Source organism: Rhinolophus sinicus, chromosome X, assembly GCF_036562045.2.
Source record: "Rhinolophus sinicus isolate RSC01 chromosome X, ASM3656204v1, whole genome shotgun sequence".
Classification (NCBI taxonomy): domain Eukaryota; kingdom Metazoa; phylum Chordata; class Mammalia; order Chiroptera; family Rhinolophidae; genus Rhinolophus; species Rhinolophus sinicus.
The window spans coordinates 69,404,446-69,425,297 of record NC_133768.1 but is presented as its reverse complement, the minus strand read 5'-3'; the positions used below and the strand labels follow the sequence as shown (position 1 = coordinate 69,425,297).

The window sequence follows — 20,852 nt, the reverse complement described above, 5'->3', positions numbered from 1 at the left end:
GTGTATTTTAAATACGGTTTAATGTATGTCAATTATATCTCAAGAAAGCTATTAAATAAAAAGCATGTAAATATTAAATTGGAAAGACAACTGGAAAGATGAAAAGGCAAGTGGCAGAATACTTTAGTCCTATTTTTGTAAGAGAAGACATTTGTACATGTTGTTTATTAAGAGGATATGCAATGGAAGATTAGGCACTATGCACCAACTGTGAACACACATACACAAAAACACTGAGTGATTCAGAAACATGTTGCAGAAGCGTATTTATTGACATGGAAAGACATTCACGATACACAGTTAGTCGGGGAGGGGAGCAAGTTACACACACTATTTACAGTATGATCTTCTTTTAGTTTCTTAACCGTTTAAAAACCTCAAAGTGTATAACCCAGTATTTTCACACACTGAGAAATGAGTTATCTGACGTAGGTAGAATAAAAGAGTAATTTCTTACACTAAACAGCTTATAGCAACCCTTGCCTCCTTCACCTACCGGGAGTGCACATTTCGCAGAGCGAGTGACGGTGTATGCGTGATTGCACATACTGTTATCTTGCGTGTGCATTTCCACAACTAGATTATTATCTTTTATGTTGTTTGAAGCCACAAATGGATCTAAGCAGATACTAATGAACAAGTTAGCTTACTTAGGATGAACTGGTTCACTAAGTTCTTAAGTGAAACGTTAAGAAGCGTCCCATCGACACAAGGTAAAAATCAACAGGCGTTTTCAGCTCACGATGGAATAGTCATTTGATACCCACCAAAACGTCTAGCTCAAAGCTGGAGATACTGTGCCACGATACTGTGTTAAAGATGTAACTCACAATATGCACACTGTAACGAACAAAACATTATGCAAGGCTCTTTCAGAAGAGACAGCCTATTATTAGAGTTTGGAGATTGTTCCAAGCGTTCCCTTTTATTTCTGGCTCATTTCACATTGTCTCAATAATCCCTTTAACTTCACGGAAGATGGCCATGAGTGTGTTATAACTCAAGTGATCGACAACTACAATCGAGCCCTTTCTGATATGCTCTTTTATGTTAATAAATATGGCCACGGCACTAACCAGATTGGTTTTTGCTTCCTTCTGGTTGAAGATGAGTTTTAATGCTGCTAGTGCCTTTGTATTGATCATGTCTCTGGCTGCAGCTGGGTTCTCAGACAAATTCAACAGTACTTTCAGAACAAGATTTCTGGTTTTACGATTTCCCAGGGACAGCACACGAAAGAGCTCTGAAAAGTAATTGGCAACAATACGGTGATGGTTAGAGTCAGCAGTCAGTTGCCCTAGTATCTTTAATCCAGACTGCTGTCCGGGTGAGTTCAAGGGAAAACACGCCGTTTCCTCACACATATGCTTGACATGTAATTCAACCTTGCGTTGTCTTTCATCCCCAGAAGGGGGATTCAGAGTAATTACGGCCTTTTTCCTCATTTCAGAGGAAGGAAAACTGAGCAAGCTTTCAATAAGCGTCACCACACCCACCTCATTGATGAACTCTTGGGCAAATGGATGAACATGAATGACCCCCATTGCAATTTGAGCTATTTTATGAATGAGAGGATCAGTAGTTGACTTAAGTAAGGTAACAAGTTTTTCAAATTCCTCGGAATTCATGTAGCATTCCATTTTGCAAGGGCAAGCAAATGGCTTAATCCCATTCGCCTCCCTGAACCTGATTTGGCGTCTAATCTCCTCTATGGTCTGAATGCAAGGGTCAGAACCAAATGGGCACTCAGGGATAGGCTGTGAGCATGGAGGAGTGCTCATGGAAGAGCACACTGTTGCCACAGGCAAAGAATGAGCATTCTCCTCAGCTGAGGCCAGGACAATATATGAAGGAGGCCTCGTCTCAGATGGGACTTGGGATCTAAATCCTAACACTGCTGGGGTTACAGCAGGGGCTTTGGGCCAGATAGTGACCTCAGACCAGTCCTTGGGCCTATTCTTTTCATTAATTTCATCCACAGGCTGGGGCCTAACTATCTTACTCACGGGTCTCGGATTAGGGTCAAAACTAGTTTCGTCTCCATCCCAAAACCAGTTCCCGATAACGTTCTCTTCCTCCTCCTCCTCCTCAGCCCCTGGCCTAGCCTTGCAGCTAGCCCCAGCCACCACAGGCTCCAGCTTCCCAGCACAGGACGGGGGACCAGGATCAGCTCTTTCTTCATCCTTAGCCCTGGGACGATTACCAGTCTCTTCTCCAGTCCAGAACCCGGAACCAACACTGGTCTCCTCCCCAGCCCGGGAGCAGGCACCAATACCAGCCTTATCTTTACGCATGGACCTGGACTCTGCACTAGCCTTAGCCACACAACGAAACCAAGATACTCCAGTGGCCGCATCTTCAGCTTTGGGACTGAAATTTGCCAGGGATCCTTTTTTCATCTCAATTACAACCTTGTTCTTAGACACTGCCTTCGTCTCTGCTACTGAATCTGCCTGAGACCCTGCCTTGGCTACTGCTTTGGCCGGGGTCTTGGCTCCAGGCCTGACTACACCAGCAGCCTCTCTCTTGGCTTCGGCCTCCACACCAGCCCTTTTTGCAGTTTTGGCCTTATTTCTACTCCGAGTCATGGCTGAAGCCCAGTTATATAGGTAGCCCTATACAGTCTTGGCCTTGGCTCTCAACCTGTCCCAGGCCGATGTGTTGACACTCTTTCACTGGGTCAGAGAGACACTTTGTAGCAACAGTTAGAGTCAACTGGCGGTTCAGCAGGCACGCAGTCCCCTTGCCAAACACACAGCCTCTGTCACTGATACAGACAGAGGGCAGAGGCACTCAGGCCGAGGGAAGGTGATGGGTACTCTTCCGCCACTCCAAGGCCTCCACAGCCACCGCTGGAGACGGACCTGAGGGGGAAGAAGGAAATGGGCTTTGAATCTCTTCCATCTATGCAGGCAGCCACACAGGACATGACAGAGTAGACATGGACTGTGTGGTCGGAGAAGTGGAATCGTAGAAAACTGTTACCTCGTTTTATCCCTTCCACACTCCCATTATCGCCCAACAGTGTCCTGCCCGGGTATTACTACACTCTTTTCTCTGCATTGAATAGTAGCAGGGATGGTGGGAAAGCTTGCTGAAAGGGAGAGAGGCTAAGGAATGCCCAGCCCCCCTGGTATACACCACTACACTCTACAGGTCTATCCAGGTAGGCCGCACACCAACCTGACTGATCTGGTGCAATTTCCTCCTCCTTCCTTGCTTCCAGTGTTGATAAACCCTACAGCTGAAATCACAGGCAGACCTAAGGACAAAAACACAGGAGGGATTGGAATGCTGAGTTTTGCTAGGCAGACACTCACTCTGCTTTCTAAACCCAGTGCCTGCCCTTTTTCAAATCTAGAGCTCTGGTTATACAGTTGACCCTTGGGGTCGACACGTGGGTTAGAGATGCTGACCTCGCGTGCAGCAGAAAACCCATAGACAACTAAAGTCGGCCCTCAGCACATGTGGATTCCCAACCACAGAGCTGAACCTTGAACAATGAGGGTTTGAACTGTAGTCAGTACAACTGCGTGGGTCCACTGAACTGTGGTCACATGAAAAAAAATCCACGTGTAAGTGGACCCGCGCAGTTCAAACCCGTGTCATTCAAGGGTCAACTGTGGAACGACTCTGGCCTCCTTGGTCTTCCTCAGGGCTTCCCTCCCGATTTCCTGGGTATCTATCAATTACCCCATAGGCACAATCCTGGCTCACCCCACACCCATTTCCTATACGCAAATGGGAGGGCAGAGGTGTCTAGAATATTGGGAGACAATGGCTCCAAGATATGATCTGGCCTTTCCGACGTGCCAACAGCCAATTCCCACCCCCACTCAAGAGGGGTGCTCATGCTCACACTCACCTTGGATCCAAATGAGTAGTTTTCGTCCTCTTTCTTAATTACATTCAAAGCAAACAGCTACCTACAGGATTTCAACAGGAACCTACAAAGAAACAAGCCTATAGATAGACAAAAAGGCCAAGGAAGGAAAACAGAGGAGACTGAGCGGGCCCAACACTCATGACAAGTGTTATAACATGCTTTCGTAAGTTCAAGGTCAGGTTAAATGTCTCCCACCTGTCTGCTCCTCCCAAATGACTCCCCCTCCATTCCCCTAAGACCTGCAGCTTGTCTACTTACACCTCCCAACTCTGAAGTCAGTCATTTTCCCAGCAGAGGCCACACCTCTCTCGCTGAACAAAAACATGAGGTACCAGAGTGGGCAGTGGAAAACACGCAACTGTATTTAGAAAGCAGGCAGTAATGATGATGGGGACGGTTATTTCCACAGCACCCCTGCATGACCCTGCCTTTTCCTCTTCTCCATGCATGCATAGTTCCTACCTCATTCAGCAACTATGCCAGCCAGTCCTCGCAGCAGGGGACCTCTGGAGATGCGGTCCTTCCCACCAAAGAACAGTCCTCTAGCTGCAGAAGAGTCACGCCCTACAGAAAGAGGTAGGGGCATTCAGCCAAACACCAGGAAATTATGTTGATAACGGTAGAAAAAATATCAGGTTAATTAATGGGCAGATACCCAGAATTCAGGTCCTAACATCTCCTTTTCAAGGATCAGGAAATAAGAAAAAAAAAATCAAGTCTTCCAACTCCCATACTTTCTCAGGTATCCACCCTCAGGAACTCCACAACATCTGTGGGACTACCTCTGCACCGTAATGACAGGGACTGTGCCGGGAGGATGGAGATGATGTTTAGGTTTCCAGAACCAGCAAGTAAAGAAGCAGAATGACTTCATGCGTTCTACATTGCTTTTTCCAAAACCGTCCCCTCTATTCTGAACCACCTCCCCCCAGTACCTCAACATATTACAGTGGGCTGGGATGTCGAGAAAACAGATTCCCCAAGGACAAAGGTGGACTAACAGCGCACTCTTTATTTCCATGGACTCCTCCCCCGCCATTTGCTTGCACTTAATTGTGTGCAACATCTAAATACCTAAGGCAATAAAACTGCTGTCTTAAGAGAAGGGTGCACATTTCATTTTGGTGTCTCCCCCCCTACTTTTTTCCCTCCCCACCCCCCACCCCCCCAAACTCTGGTTCCAGCTGTTGTTTCTCAGCCTAGTTGTGTAGGACTCAGCTCCCTGGCCCATGTTGGTATTATGAGCCTCCTGGCTGGAACCGCTCACACCCGCCCCCGCCCCCCAGCTCCAGGTCGAGCGCAGCCACTGTTGACAATCTTGGCTGTCGAGGGCGCAGCTCACTGGCCCATGTGGGAATCGAACCCGTGACCTCGGCGATAGGAGCACAACCGCCTGAGCCACCGGGCCGCCCCTCATTTTGGTGTCTTCTTAATCTACCGAGTCAGTAGCCCTTTTGCTACCGCGCAGACGGGAGACTGGCACCAACGAGGCACCTGTGGGAAGGGACAGCATCCAAGAGGCGGGGCCCAACAGGCCCCTTTCCAGAATCAGGGCCCGGAGTAGCCAACGCCCCCGCCCCGGCGCCCTCCAGCCCAGCTCCGGCTCAGGGCTCCGCCATTTCTCCAGCAGCAGCAGCAGCAGCAGCAGCAGCAGCAGCAGCAGCCTCCCCCACCGCCCTCTCCCGGAAAGCAGGCAGGGGAGAGGCCGGCGTGGATCGCTTCCCCAGGAGCCCAGGGAGCCTCTCAGGCCACCCCTGGACCTTGGGCCGGGCCCCAGCCCGTCGCTGCCGCAGCCTCCGCGCAGGCGTCCCCCGGAGCTGCGCCCCTCTCTCCGGAACCGGCTCGGACCCGTTCGCCGCCTCCGCCTCCTCGCCAGGATGCCAGGGGCTGGGCGCGGGTCGTAAGCTGGTCGAGAGTGGGGGGCCACCGCCCGCGTGCAGAGCACCCCCACTTGCCTTTCCAGGCTCGGGGCCCGGGTGGTCGGCCTCCCCTCCTCTCGGACCTCCTCACTCGGGTCCTCCCTGCCTTGCGTGCGCACCGAATTGCAAAGAGGCGTCCGGCCCCCGCGCCGCTGCACCAAACCCGGCAGGGGCTGCGCAGGATGCGGCACGAACCGCTGGCCGCGAGGGTGTCGGGAAAGCGGGGCGGAGGGAGGTCGCACCGCTGGGCTCAACGCACCCACCTCTGCCCCGCGCCCTGCAGTTCCGACCCGGAGGGGGCGGGGACGGGAGCAGCCCCAGCCTGTGGGGCGGGTAACGCCAGCCCGCCTCAGGGGACCTCTGCGGCCCCCTGCCGGTACCCCCCACGACGTTTCCCGCCCTATAATCTCTGGGACCCGCGGGCGGGGGTGGGGGTGCAGGATCCGCAGGTCGGGAGCAGCCGCGCCTGAAGCAGCAGCGGTTGGATACAAAGCGCCCCTAGTTGTGTCTGCCCCCCTCCACCTCCACCTCCCCCTTCCTGGCGCCATCCTTCCTGGACGCTGATGGGAGAAGGGCTGGGAGAATGCTGGCTGGGAACGGACAGGCCATCGAAGGCCAGATCGACCCGGAGGTCCTGAGGTGCCCCCCCCCAAGTTCTTTCATTGTTCAGGGGCCCAGGGAGGAGAGAACGTGGGGAGGGGGCTGCCATGGAGGCCTCACCACTGCCCCTCTCCTAAAGGCAGACCTAGACCTCTAACCCTGGGAGAGAATCCTGCTCTGCGCCCAGATTCATTCTTGCTGCCACACTACTTTTTTCTCGTTCGAAATGCACGTGTTGCCGTTCTGCGGTCCCCACAGTTGCCCAAGAAAGAGGACCTTTCCCTGTCAGGACCCACACCGGGGGTCATACAATCCTCGCTGTCTGTGACCCCCACAGCCAAGTGTCAGGTACCAGGTAGGGACCGTCCTGGTTCCTCTTCCTGTCCTTCGTCTTGTCTTGCAGTCCCATCCAAGCGCTCATGATCTTGGGCAGTGTGCAAAAGTGGCAGGGATTAATTAGAAGCAGTTCAGGTCTCGGCCACTTGCCATACACACCTGCGTAGCTTATCCATTAGAGCTGTTAACACAGTAGTCATACATGTTGTTAATTCCCTGATAATCACAAAATCTGCATTACATCTCAGTCTGGTTCTGATGCTTACTCTCTATCCTCGAGCTGTGCCTGCTCTTGTCTTTGGCACGCCTTGTAATTTTTTGTCGAAAGCTGGATATGATGTGTTGGGTAACAGGAACTGAGGTAAACAGACCCTTTGCGAGAAGTTTTGCGTTAGCTGGTTAGCGGTTGAGCTGTGGTATAATGTTTGCTGTGGCTGTAGGTGCCAGGGTCTTCAAATTCCTCTGGTGTCCTTATTTTTGTCTCCCCTCTAAGCTTTGGGCTTCCCTAATTACTCCTTGCACAGACAGTCTGTGTGTTGCAGCTCTTTTAGCCGTACTGCACAGCTATTACACTGGAGGCTTGTGTGACAAGGTAAAAACGTGGGGAGAAGAAGTGTTCTATAATCTTACAATTAAATCCCAGGCTTTTGTGGGCCTGTGTCCCTAGGCTGTGACCTTCACAAGTGTTTCTTAGCTTCTTTCTCCTCCTTAGGTGAAAATGGAAGGCTAGAGTGGGCTGGATAGGAAGAATGCCCTTCCCTCTGCTGGGATAAGGCTCTGGCAGTCTTTTCCCCTGCGGAGTAGGCCTCTGTCACGGAGAAGGCTCTGGGTGTATTTCACAAGAGCACAATTCCCCTCTCACTGCCGGACCAACTAGGGGATCTGCCTGGGAGCTTCACTGGGAGAACCCGCTGGAGTTCCCATATTTAAAGCCCGCTAAACCTCTAAGAGTGCAGGTCGGGTTTCTCACTCTCATACTATTCCACACTCAGCCTCCAGCAGTTTGTCAAGATTACCATTTAAGTCTTCTCACCTGTTTCTGTCTCTAGCCGTTTCTGCGCTATGTAAGGAGAGCTAGGCTGTGACTCTCCAGATTTGTCTTTTCTCCAGAATTTGGGGTGTTCATTTGCCCCGTGACCTCAGCTCTCTGATGAGTCTAAGGTTAGTCACTGATTCTCAGTTTGTTCAACTTTCTTTCAGGCTATAAGTACGGGAGCAATGTCTTCCAAGCTCTTTACATGTCAGAACTGAATCTGGACGTCTGGCCTGGCCTATGGATTTTGACTGGGTAGCTAAAGATCAGTGAGTGATAAGCTTTTGTCCTCTTATTTTCAGCTGAACTTTACATCTGGGAATAAAGTTGCCCTAGAAATCCTAGCTGCTCCATAATTATTAGCCCTTTCCCTTCCCAGGCGTAGAAAATGTGTGTGGCTAGCACAGTTTAGCATGTCAGCCTCCAAATTCTTAACCTGGAGTGCAGACTAGAATTCCAACTTCCTGAATCAAAGTTCCTCGTGGTGAGGTCGGAGCAACTGTGACTTAACTGTAGGAGAAGAAAGTCACCTCTGTCACCACCAGCACCGAGAGCCAGTTCACCGTACTACGAGGTGCTTGCTTAGACTAGAGTAACCACTTTCTGAGCCCCGGAAGCGCTTTCTAAAAGGAGGCTGCATGGTACAGTTGGGGCTCTCTCCTCTGGGCTCTGCTCTGGGACTTGGCCGGACTTCAGAGCCAGGTAGTCCAAAATTTGAATAGAGACTTTGCCACCAAGTATTTGTGTCACTTTGGAAAAGGTACTCCATGTTTCTGTGACTCAGTTAACGCGTCCCCCACAGGATTCTCGTGCACACTGAATGAGAAACTATCCGAAATTCTGAAATACCTGCATGTATCAGGTGTCTCTAGTTCCTTTTAAAATTGTGATCTAGTCATATTATGGGGTAGTAGATGAGAACTCCGTGGTGGCTGTTAGAGGTCACAAAAGCTAAGACATTGCCACTGTGCTCTTTGTTACTGTCACCTCAGTGCTCTGTATACTGTTCTGCTTCCCATAATTACGAAAAGAACATCATCTTTGCGTAAGTATGCCCTCCTCCTCCTCCTCCTCCTCCTCCTCCTCCTCCTCCTCCTCCTCCTCCTCCTCCTCCTCCTCCTCCTCCTCCTCGTAGTCACGTACCACAGGGGGCCTGATCCCGGTTCCAGGGGTCAGTCTGCTTGTTCTAGGGGTAATCCATTGCCTTGGTACTCCCTGGTTCAGGAAGGGGTGGTGATCTAACTCTGCTCAATGGGACATTAGGAGAAGACTGCAGGACTTCTGAGGATAGTGTCCTCACTCATAAGAAAAGGCCATCGGGAAAGATTGTCTCCTTTTCTTCCTCAGGAACTTGCTTGTGTCCTAGAATTATTGCGGCCATCAAGCTTCCAGCCTTAGGATGGAGGCCGATACTGTGAATGGCAGGAGGAGGAGATGGAAAAACAGCCGAGTCCTTAGCTGAATCAAACAACCATCGAGGCCTCAGTACTTCCAGTCTGTGGATAATAAATTTCCTTATTCAGTTAGTTTTAGTTAAGTTCCTTGTTATATGAAAATGGAACAAACTTAAATGACATGTATGTTCAGGCACAAAACAACTCATCAGTGAGTAACAGTTCCTGACTTTTGTCTGTCAGTAAGCCCCTAAAACCAGTGGCAGAGCTCATGTTCCCAGGTGAAAGGAAAAATGTAGATTCTGACCGCCTTGCCTAATGAATGACTGCCAGAGGTCTGACAGCGGTGATTGGCTTCTGTTGTAGACTGAAAAGGAAAGCTTCAGGCAGAAAACCCAGATCCTTACCTTTCTAAGGGCTTAGGAGGTACATTAAATACTTGAGCTCCTAGATAAGCCTGGTTTCAGTTCGGAGAGTCATTGTGTGAAAGTGCACCCTTATGAAATGTCCATAACGTAAAGATATCAGAGATTTCAGTTCAGGGGGCTGTACTGAGGTTGAGAAAGTTAAATTCATAGTGTCAACAGTTAGAAAGGTGTGGAGGACTTTTCCCAGGTGTACTGCAGTAAGCAATACAGGGATCAAAAGAGGTGGATATTTGGGATTTATCAGGAGCTGGGATTTTGCCAGGACAGTGGAGCCAGGCACTAGAGGACATGGCAGAACACTAGTAAAAACGATGGACCGCGATGGACAATTAAGTTGGTAAGGAAGGAGTAGGCTGATGATACACTAGGAGAAAGGGATGAGGGACAGGCGGTGTAACAACACTCCGGTTTAAGTGTCTTTTTGATGAATAAAGTACTTTGCTACAAGCTGTAATGAACAGCAAATCTGAAGAAGGTAGTGACAGTGATGATGGCAGCTTTTAGTGACCATTAACACTAGAGGGATATAGATGTAGCCTGATGGGGAGATTGAAACTACAAAGGCTTCAGTCTCAGTTCTTCTGTTAACCAACTCAGTGAGCTTGGCCAAGTTACTTAACCAGTCTGTGCCCCAGCTTCCCCACATCAAGAACGGAGACAACAACGGCATCTACTCCATAAGTTTGTTTTGAGAATAAAATAAGTCAATGCATTTAGAAGAGCATCTGGTACACGTAAAGCACCCAATAAATTTTAATATCAACAGTAGTTACTATCATAAGCAGTAAAAGGCTCAGGTGTTGCCGTCAGACAGAAGGGTTTGATTTACACTTCCAGAGGCCAAGTTTCTCCCTCTGTGCTACCTGTCCCTCAACACTAGTTCTGTCTATTTCATGAAAACAAAACAAAACAAACAAACCCCACAAAAAACAAAAAACCCGACTCTAGTACATGGTATAAACAAACAAATGCTAAAATCGGAGATAATAAAATACTGTGTAAGTATACAGGAGGGAGGAATTACTTCCTACCAAGGGGCAAAGAGTAAGGGTGAGGGTGTCAGAAAGACTTCAAACACACCTAGCATTTGAGCTGAGCCTAAAAGGATGAGTATGTTTCCCGTAGGCAGAGAACGACTGCGAGAGCACTGAAGATTGCGTGAACAGCGTGGGGAAAGGCATGGAAGTAGTCAAGCAGAGGGGATAGTTGGGTTGGGAAATAGCAGGAGAGTGCAGTGTGGCCTGAGTGCAGGCAAAGTGGAGCAGGGCTTGGACGAGGGTGAGGCACCTGAGAGGGAGTGCCTCCTGAAACTGTGTGTGTCCTTCTCTCATTCCAGCCCCCACCCTGACTTGGAAGGATGTGTTGGGAGGTGGAGACAGAAAGGTGGAATTGTATGGAAGGGTGCAGGGCCTTGAAACCCTGCATAGGGAACCTGGTGGTCTCCTATAGAGGTGATCCCACTGAAGGCTGCTCTTTGGAAAAGGGGGGGGGGAGAGACTCAGTGGGTGCTAATCGTCCAGCAAGGATGTAAGAAGATACCTTGCCTTCATTTATGACTGAAGAGACGACAATTTCACTATTATCCCCAGGCAGCACATGACATCTGAATGGACCCTGATATTTATTCCATGAGCTAGCCCGTAATATTTATCCAGAAAGGGGACAGAAACAAAAGAGCCACACGAGTGATGAGGTTTTTACTTCAACTACACTCCCGAAAAACATGAGGGATGATCGTGGCCAAGGAGTGATCAGAACAGAGATAATCACCTTCATTCTTGGATACACACACACACCAGTCACCCCGCCCTCTGGCTGAGACGTTAAAAACGCACAGATCTGCTTCGGGATGCCCATGGGACTTAGAGGTAGTCTGCTAGCCCACAATGTGAAGGTCCCCAAATATAAATGCAGAACCCCCAGCAGGACTTCTAACCTGAGGGAGCTCTGATAAGAAAAAAAAAAAAGATAGAGGATTTAAAAATCATCTAAATGCAGGGATATGTCACATAGGCTACTTTTTCACCCATAATATACGGGTGGGCTCTGCCTCCTTCACTTTGTTGCTTATGTATGATGCACAGGATCAGAGGTAGGTTTACAGGGGTGGCTGCTAAAAATAGGGACGCATGACACCATTGTTGCGACATCAGTTCTTTGACACCAACCACCTGAAGGTAGCATCAGACTCCACAGATTTAAAGGGGCAGTCCCCAACAATACTGTCCCCCTTCAGATTAGATGCCAGTTACAAGTCTTGGGGGGGCCACCCATACTTCTGACTGACCAGTTATAAATTCAGCGGTTCCCATGACCCCCTCAGATTTGATAATTTCCTAGAACAATTCACAGAATTCACTACGAGTGCTATTCTTCGAATTACAGTTTTATTATAAAGGATACACATAGGACAAGGTCTGCAAGGGTCTTAGACACACAGCTGTCATGCCCTCTTCCCACGGGTTCCGGGCATATCCCCCTGCCCAGATAGCATTGTGTTTACGAACCAGGAAGCTCCACAAAGCCCAGGGGTTATTTTTACTGGGCATTTCATATGTAAGCACAATTAAATCAGTGTCCACCTGACTGAACCCCAAATCCAGCCCTCCTTCCTGCAGTGGCCAAAGTTCCAACTCTAATCACATGGTTGGTCCTTCTGGTGACCAGGCCACATCATGAGGCCATCTAAGGGCCCACCAGAGATCGGTTCATTAGCGTAACAAAGACACTCCTATCACTCAAGGATTCCCAAGGATTTTGAAGCTCTGTGCCAGGAACCAGGGAGAAAGGCTAGATCTATTCTTTCTATACCACACCACGTTTGAGGTATTTCTTCTCCTATGTCAAACTCTAAAAACACACAGTGTAGACACAGACCAGCGACAACAGAGCCTGAGTGGAAAGACCACAACCTCAACATTGGCCCCCACCCTTAGATTACCTTAATTCTGGAGTGTGGAGGAAAGACGATAACCAAGGAGGCAGGGGTAAGAGAGGAGGAGGTAGTCCTAGGCCTCAGTCTGTAATTTTACCCCACATGCCCACTGTTCAATCCTAGCTTTTCAATGTAAACAGGAGGGCCTGAAGTCGTATTACAGCAGCGTTTCAGCCTATACTGAGGATAAAAATAAGGATATGAGCAGGCTTAGGAAAAGTAATTACTTCCTAAACTGCCTTAGTAGCCAGCCTTGGGGCATCAGGGGGGTAATATTCTGTTAGAGAGAGGACAAGGACTTACCAAGGGCTGCTACCTAGGATGAGAACACGGGGACAAGCCCTAAGAATCGGACAGAGAGCAAAACACACGGAAGAGAGCCAAGTGTCTGCAGAGGGGAACCTATGAGACCAGGCATAAAGCAGTTCCTGCAGGTGTTTCCCAGAAAGAGCCTGCCCTGCGACCCAGGAATGAAAGGGGAGGGAGCCTCAGACGGAGTCGCGACTGCTGTGTCCCCAGATGGGGGAGGAAGACGCTGCCTGGGGCCGAGATCCAGAGATCCTCTTGGGGGTTGAGAAGCCTGGCAGTATCCCAGTGAGAAATCCTGTGAAGGGCCCACCGCATCTAGGTTCCCTCCTCCTGAGTCTGTCCGCCTCCCTCTTCCCTAGAGCTGCCCAGATTTGGGTTCGTTCCTCTGCCGCATCTCCAAGCAGCTGGAGCCTGGGAGCACAGGGCAGGCTACTCTCCCCTCCGTCGCCCCCAGCCTACCCCAATTCCGAGCCGGTCTCAGCCACCCCCATCGTCAGGAACAGACAGACCGCGTAGAGAGCGAGTGGCGAACAGCTGGGAGGACAGGGGTGTTGCGCGAGGTCCCCATCGTCACACCTGCTTTTCCAGAGCCAGTGGCATCAGTGGTTTACACGAACTGGGCGTCCACGAAGGTCACTTCACCGCCCCCTCTCTCTGGGCTTCCCTGAAGCCCACTGCCTCCACGTGTCGTCCACCTCCCCCACCCACACCCAGAAACGCAGCCCGAAAGACCGCTGGGCGGGGAGCGGGGAGCGGGGAGCGGGGAGCGGGGTCGGGGTCGGGGGGGGGGCGTTCAGAAGGCAGGAGGGGGCGGGAGGGTCCGAGGCACTTACTTCACCCGGATCTAGTCTCAGCCACCACGTCCCGCGGGTGCCATTTCGGGGCCTGGCACCCACCTGGGCCGCCAGCGAGCGATCGCCGCTTCTCTCCGCGTGTGCCTCCCTCCCGAGGCAGGGTGACTTCCTGCCCCTTGAGCTCGGGGACAACAGACAGACCCTGCTAAGACGCTCGCGACCGGCCGCGGGGCTGTGTCCTCTACCAACAAAGGCTGCAGCTCTGGCCGCTCGAGAGAGTCGTTTCCAGGCTAGTGCGCGCGGCGACACAGACCCCCGCCCCACGCACCCCCCCTAGCATCCTCCCGCTCCTCCCGCGGCCGTCGGCCAGTCGTCACGCGGACGTCCTTCCCGTCTCTTTTGCGTGGGACACACCTCGAGGCCCGCCCCACGGAGGGCGCGGTCACGTGACCCGCCGCCGGCCCACGTGACCGCGCGGGCAGCCCGTCTGCCGCAGCTGCAGCCCCCGGGACAGACGCTTCTGCTTGGGAGGTTGAGCTGCTCGCGAGCGGAACCTGCGGCTCCTGACCGTGGCGAAGACCGGCAGCTGAGGAAGGCGGCGTAGGGAGCCCGCGCTTCCAGCCCGAGGCCTGGCCTTTGCCCTGTCGGAGCCCGGCGCTGGCGGGGGAGCATTCGATGACGGCTTTGGAGACCATCTGACTTTGAATGTTCTGTCTAAAACTCGGGGCGACATGTGAAAACACACACAGGATCCATCTGTCCTCAGAAACCCTGATAGGCAAAATAACGCTGAAACGCCAATTTCCAGCAGCGGGATGATGCCTGTTAACACTTGTGGTTTGTGAAGGGAGGCAAAACTGCTCCTTTGCCCTAGTTCCACAAATCTCGCATACTAGAAAGGGAGAAAAAAGCATGCTGCACTGCCAGAAAAGTTACACAAAACTTGGGTAAGGACAGCACAGGTTGCTGGATATTATTTCAGTTCAGTGCTCTGCTTCACTTTCTTTTTCTTTTTCTTTTTCCCCCCAGTTTATTGGGGTGACAATTGTTAGTGAAATTACATAGATTTCAGGTGTACAATTCTGTATTACATCATCTATAAATCCCATTGTGTGTTCACCACCCAGAGTCAGTTCTCCTTCCATCACCATATATTTGATCCCCTTTACCCTCATCTACCAACCACTTCCCCCTTACCCTCTGGTAACCACTAAATTATTGTCTGTGTTTATGAGTTTTTTTTCTCATTTGTTTCTCTTCTTCTTTTGTTGTTTTTGGTTCATATACCACAGATCAGTGAAATTATATGGTTCTCTGCTTTTTCCATCTGACTTATTTCGCTTAGCATTATAATCTCAAGATCCATCCATGTTGTCACAAATGGTCCTATTTCATCTTTCCTTATGCCGAATTGTGTACATATACCACAACTTCTTTATCCATTCATCTGTCGAAGGACATTTTGGTTGTATCCATGTCTTGGCCACCATAAATAAAGCTGCAGTGAACATTGGAGCACACTTGTCTTTATGTACAAATGTTTTCAGATTTTTTGGGTAGATACCCAGGAGAAGGATTGCTGTGTCATATGGTAATTCTATTTGTAATTTTTTTGAGGAATTGACCCAGCATGTTTTCTACACTGAGAGGCTGGTGTTAACTGGTAGATATTTTGTCAGATACTGGAAATGGCTTATGTCCAGTGGAACACATAACATCCATGGTTACAAATGATTGCACTTAAGATATTAACTAGTTTTGTATTTAAGCCAGCAATGTTATCCTAAGATTTATGAATCTTCTATGTGTATATAAAATTTAGCATTATTTTGTTTTTATTGTGACTTACTGTGTATGCTGTATGCACACATATCTCCTTCAACCACTTTTGTAATCTTAGCAGTTCTTCATTGTGTTGAAAAATCTTTCAAATGTTCATTTCTAATTTATGAGTCATAATTTTACCTTCTCAACAATTAACAGCATCCTCAGACAAAACAGAAATAACATTTTCACTGTGCCTAAAAAACAATAAAACCTATTTTGCACAAGTCTGGATTCCCTCTCCAAACCAACTCTATCCCTCAGTTCTGTGATTTCTATCTGAAAGTATGGCATGACCTTTTTACTTATTAATATGGCAGATATAACATAAAAGTTATCATTTTAAAGTGTACAATTCAGTGGCATTAAGTACATTCACAATGTTGTGCAACCATCACCACTGTCTATCTGCTTCCATTACTCTGTTGTCACTGCAAACGGGAATGTTAGGATTTTTTTTTTTAATGAAATAGTCATGTAAAAAAAATTGGCGTCTGTACAGTCGAGAGATGAATATAAACAACTTTGATAATTTATTTTTCTTTAAACATTTCACTTAAAAAGCTAGTTTTCCTTAAGTCTTATTCCTTTCTGTCTTTTCTAAGTGGTTTATTCTCTAACAATTATTTCTAACAAATATAGTTTAATCACTTATATAACTGTATCATTTCTAACATGTCTGCCTATAACTTGAGGCACTAGCTGTAAGCATATTAAAAGAAAAAGCCCTGTCTTATTAATTTTTCAATCTCCCTAATGTTTGTCTCTGACAACTGTTTTTAGCATGGTAGATATTTAATGTTTTTTTTTTTAATGAAATTTATTGGGGGTGACAAGGGTTAGTAAAATTACATAGGTTTCAAGTGTACAATTCTGTAATACATAATCTATATATCACATTGTGTGCTCACCTCCCAGAGTCAGTTCTCCTTGCATCACGATGTATTTGACCCCCTTTACCCTCTTCTACCACCCCCCTCCCCCCAACCCTCTGGTAACCACTAAACTGTTGTCTGTGTCTATGAGTTTTTGTTTCTTTGTCTGTCTTGTTCCTCCATTGCCTTCAGTTTTATATCCCACACATGAGTGATTTTATTCTGGGCTATGGAATATATGAAGTTTCTTAGAAAATCATACTGAAATTGCATAGAAATTGTGTTTATTCACACACGGTTTTAAAATGGGATCTAATTTTCCATAGATGTCACTCACACTCTTCTCTATTTCACTGGACATAAAAGCGTCGTTGTCATTTCATGCCAACGAACAGACCATTTTTAATAGCTGAATGGGATTTCCTTAATACTTTCTTTGGACTGGGAGCACAAAGAGAATCTTACTCCTGACTCCATTTAGTTGGTGTGCTACTCTACTCTTTCATTCTTTAGGTGGTACTGAAGCAACACCTGTACTTTTGAGTTGTAAAATGTGCAGATCTGGCCGATTTAGCTCTCCAAACCGGCCTCATTCCAACTGCATCCCTAACTAAACTTGTCTCACCTAATTCAGGCAGACAGGGTATACGTCCTCGCTACCGGAGCAGATTTTCAAGTTACACAGTTTTCTTCCTACCACCACTGCTCACTCCCAAGAATGACCTAATGGTTTGTCTTACCCTAGCCCTTGGCGACCAATTTAAGTGGTTCCCTCTTCTCGGAAGCATTCCTCAAGTACCATGGCCCACAGTAGTCTTTTCCTTCTTAAGCTCCAGGAATGGAATTTTCCAATGAGGGTATGTTTGTCATGCTATTGATTATCTATGTTTGTCAGTGTGCACAAAGTACCTGCATCTGGATTTTACACTGAAGGAGGGTCACTTCTGCCAGTTTTCAGACAGAACTTGATTGAAAACACAGACTCAAATAAAGAACCATTTGTTTAAACAACGAATAGCAGGGTAGCTTACATAGGCGACTCCGTTCGTTGGAAGCTCAATACTTGAAATATACCTCAATATGGATGGCAAGACAAATATCAACACATGTGTTTTCAGCTCTGATGTTCATTTCGCATCCACAAAATGAGTCAGCTCAAACCAAGATTTGGACCAAGTGAACATCAGCATTAAAAACATAAGTTACAACATAAAACCAGGCTGTGAAAACGAAAGCCACTACTCAGGGCTCTTTGGGAACATCAGGCCGATCAGAGGCAGGTGGTTAACGATATTAGCTTTGTTGTCCCCCCTCAGGATCAGGACCATGTTGATTGTCTATCTAGGTTTGTAGGTCCTTGGCTAAGTTCTCAAATTCATGGAATGCAGCACTAAGTGGCTCAAGACTGAAATCATCATCAATTAAAGCCATTGTTCTGTTCCTTATAATATTACTGATATTCCAAAACATTTTAATAACAATTTGACTGTTATCATTTGACTCTTCTAGTATGTTAAAAAAAAAAAAAAAAAAAGACCCACAAATATCGATAGAGCTTTGGCACTGTATAAGTTTTGGCCAACAAAGCGTTTTCAGACAAATTCAACAGCATTTTCTGAACGTGAAACTTTGTTGTTGCGTCACCAGTCACTAATAGGGAGAGAAACCCAGACATAAAATTGGCAACCAGTGTGTGATAGTCAGTAGTTGTAGTGAGGGATCTAAGCAGCCTTAATCCAAGCAGCTGCTCGGGGGAATCCACGGTTTGTGCAAGGGTTTCCTCACACACTTGACATACATATGTCTCAATCGTGTTTAGATTTGGATATGGTGGAGCCATGAGAATCGTATTTTCCAAAAATTGTGTCCTACCTTGGGAGGGGGGATAATTGAGCAAAGTTTCAATAAGTGAGACGACACCGGAATCCTGAATGAAATCTCGGGTAAATTGAGAAGCACTTCTCAGACCTATTATGATTTTAAATATTATGATTTTAAATTTTAAGTTCACATTGGATGCAGCTGCAGGACCAACTCTCAGGCTCTGCAGTCTCCCTGGTCCTAAGATGCTCCCGAATTCTCCTGATTGACCTGTAGGATGGTTCATACTGAAATGGGAACTCAAGATCGGGCAGATCGGGCCGATCGGGCTGAAGCACAGATTCCTGCTCTTCCCTTTTTGGGGTACGTTCTGCATTCTGCGGCTTTCCCTCAGACAGTTCAGTGAATGCAGCTGCTGCTGCTTCTTCAGGAATTCTAAAGGGGTTTGGGGAAGGGAAACCAACGAAATAACAAGGACCAGGTTTGAACTCAACAGTAACCTCTTCCCAAGTTTGGGGCCTGGATGATGTATTAATTTCCTCAGCTGAATCGCGGAACCTGGGACTAGCCTTGTCCACCAGATTAGGATTTAGGTCAAAGCAGGCCTCATCCCTGTCCCAGAACCAGGACCCAAATATGGCCTCTTCTTCAGACTCTGGCCTCGTCTCTTCTCTGGCCATAGCCCCCAAACTGAACTTTTCCTCAGTCCAGAATGAGGATCCACCGATGGCCCCCTCCTCAGCCCCTGGCGTGGACTCACAGATGGCAGAAGCCCCAGCCTCCATACCAGCCTCTTTCTCCGCCCAGAACCAGGACCCAATAATGACGTCCTCCTCAAACCTGGGGTCCTGTTTGACCCTATCACTGTTATCAACATCTTTCTGGGTCCTGGGCTTCAGGACGGTACTGGGCTCTTCCTTGTCTCTGGGCCTGAATCTACTATCGGCCTGTTCTCCAGGCACAAGCCAGGAATCCTTAAAGTACTCATCTGCAGACTCAGGAACATCCTCTATCTTTGTCCTGAGCTTGGACCTAACATTTGCTTCATCGCTGACTCTGGGTATGAACAAGTTATTGGTATTTTCTCCAGCCCAGGAGCAGAATGGGTTGCCCGACTCCTCCTCAGACCCAGACTAGGAATCAATATAGGAATCTTGCTTGGATCTGGGACGAGACCTGGGGTTAGGTTGATGTTTAGCCCTGTGTCTGGACCTGGTATTGGCCTCTTCTCTGGGCCGTGATCTGATACTGGCCTCCTCTCCAGCCCAGAAGGAAGACATCGTAGAGATCTCATCTGCGGACCAGAATCCAGATTCATTAGAGCCCTCTGCTCTGGCCCTGGGCCTGGGATAGCACCAAGACCCGGTATTAGTTTCCTCCCCTGATCCAAACCAGGGTTGGATTCCCGTCTGACCCTGGGAGCCAGGAAAGGTCTCAGTGTCCACCCTGAGCAGTTCCCTATCTACAGACAGGGCCACAGGTTTAGCACCTGAGCCACACTCACTACTGAGCAGTGGCCAGGCTACTGCATTGGTCTGGGGCACGCCCTCTTTTTGGGGCATTGCCTCAGCCCCAAACTCAGTCTGGGCCCAAGCCTGAGCTTCTTCCTTATGCCTTGCCCCAGGGATTGCCTTGGCCTCAGTTTTAGGACATGCGCTACCTACTGCCCCGGTCTTGGTTTTGGGCCTTGCCCCAGACATTGTCTGGACTTCACTTCTAGGCCTTGCCCCAGCCATTGCCTGGGACTCAGTTTTGGGCCTTACCCCGTTCATAGACAAGGGCGCAGTTTTGGGCTTTGCACCATTCATAACCTTGGATGGAGTTCTGCCTTACCCCAGGCATTACCTGGGCCTGGGTCCTAACCTTGGGTCTGACCACCATCGGAACTTCGTTCTCTGACTCAGCCCCACCCCCAGCCTCTTCTCCAGCCTTCTTTTCAGGCGTGGCCTGGGCACCAGGCTCAATCTCAGCCCCAGTCATAGTACCAGTTACAGAGAACATAGTTAAATATAATACCAGTACCACAGTCCCTGCCTCTACCACAGATCTCTCACAATTCTGTATCTTCACACTACCGATTTTCGGTGATTCAGGCAATACAGTTGGAAATAAGAGTTAGAGTCAATCACCAGTCCAGCAGTCAGCCAGCCTCCTTCCCAAGACCAGCCTCAGCCAATATCACAGACAAAGTGCAGAAGAGGCACAAACCAAGCATGTGGACGATGGATGGTTCCCAGGTGGTGCACATCTATTGAGGGTGTTGCTCAGCAGCAATTCCAACACCGCCAGAGATGCCACTGGAGGTGGATCTCGGGAGAGAGAAGGACACGGGGCTTTGAGTCTCTTTGAATTGTGTCCCTCCATGCAGGGACACACACGCAGACTGGACCTTGAATTCTTGGTGGGGCTGTTGGGCTATTAGAAAGTCCCTCTGTTACATTCGTTTTGCCCACAGCTACCACACTATTTGGCCTGCCACCAAGCAGGTGTAAGGTTGGTGGGAAAATACGTTGGCAATGAGAGAGGCTGAGGAGTCCTGAGACTAGACCCCAGTCACTCTTGGGCCTGCGTTGGTCTCCAATAGCACACCCGAAGTTGTATCCACTGTCATACCAACCTGCTCTGATGTGGTGCAATTTCCCACTCCTTGCTTTGTTCCAGTGGTACCAATTATGCCCTAGAGCAGACAGCAGGCTGT

The 20,852-nt window shown here is 48.7% G+C and overlaps 1 protein-coding gene and 1 long non-coding RNA gene across 18 annotated transcripts; both read right to left on the bottom strand.

The window, feature by feature from the left end:
- Positions 1 to 249: 249 nt before the first annotated feature.
- Positions 250 to 14,073, bottom strand: LOC109439902 (G protein-coupled receptor associated sorting protein 3). Of its 17 annotated transcripts, XR_012493383.1 has the most exons (8): positions 13,674 to 14,047; positions 13,300 to 13,416; positions 12,538 to 12,711; positions 8,918 to 9,270; positions 4,349 to 4,450; positions 3,866 to 3,947; positions 3,184 to 3,262; positions 250 to 2,864 (listed from the first exon to the last, which is right to left on the bottom strand). It is a non-coding gene; the product is annotated as a G protein-coupled receptor associated sorting protein 3 (long non-coding RNA). The 17 variants fall into 17 exon arrangements; XR_012493396.1 differs by lacking the exons at positions 8,918 to 9,270; positions 12,538 to 12,711; positions 13,300 to 13,416; positions 13,674 to 14,047 and adding exons at positions 4,145 to 4,197; positions 4,542 to 4,690; positions 5,381 to 5,835; XR_012493385.1 differs by lacking the exons at positions 8,918 to 9,270; positions 12,538 to 12,711 and having other exon boundaries at positions 13,674 to 14,073.
- Positions 14,074 to 16,474: 2,401 nt separating this feature from the next.
- LOC109439910 (G-protein coupled receptor-associated sorting protein 2) lies at positions 16,475 to 20,849 on the bottom strand. The gene is given in 6 exon segments (XM_074323768.1): positions 16,475 to 17,863; positions 17,866 to 17,906; positions 17,909 to 18,321; positions 18,323 to 19,981; positions 19,983 to 20,463; positions 20,772 to 20,849. Coding segments are annotated over 5 exon segments (2,523 nt in total). The 5' UTR covers positions 20,156 to 20,463; positions 20,772 to 20,849; the 3' UTR covers positions 16,475 to 17,626.
- Positions 20,850 to 20,852: the final 3 nt, after the last annotated feature.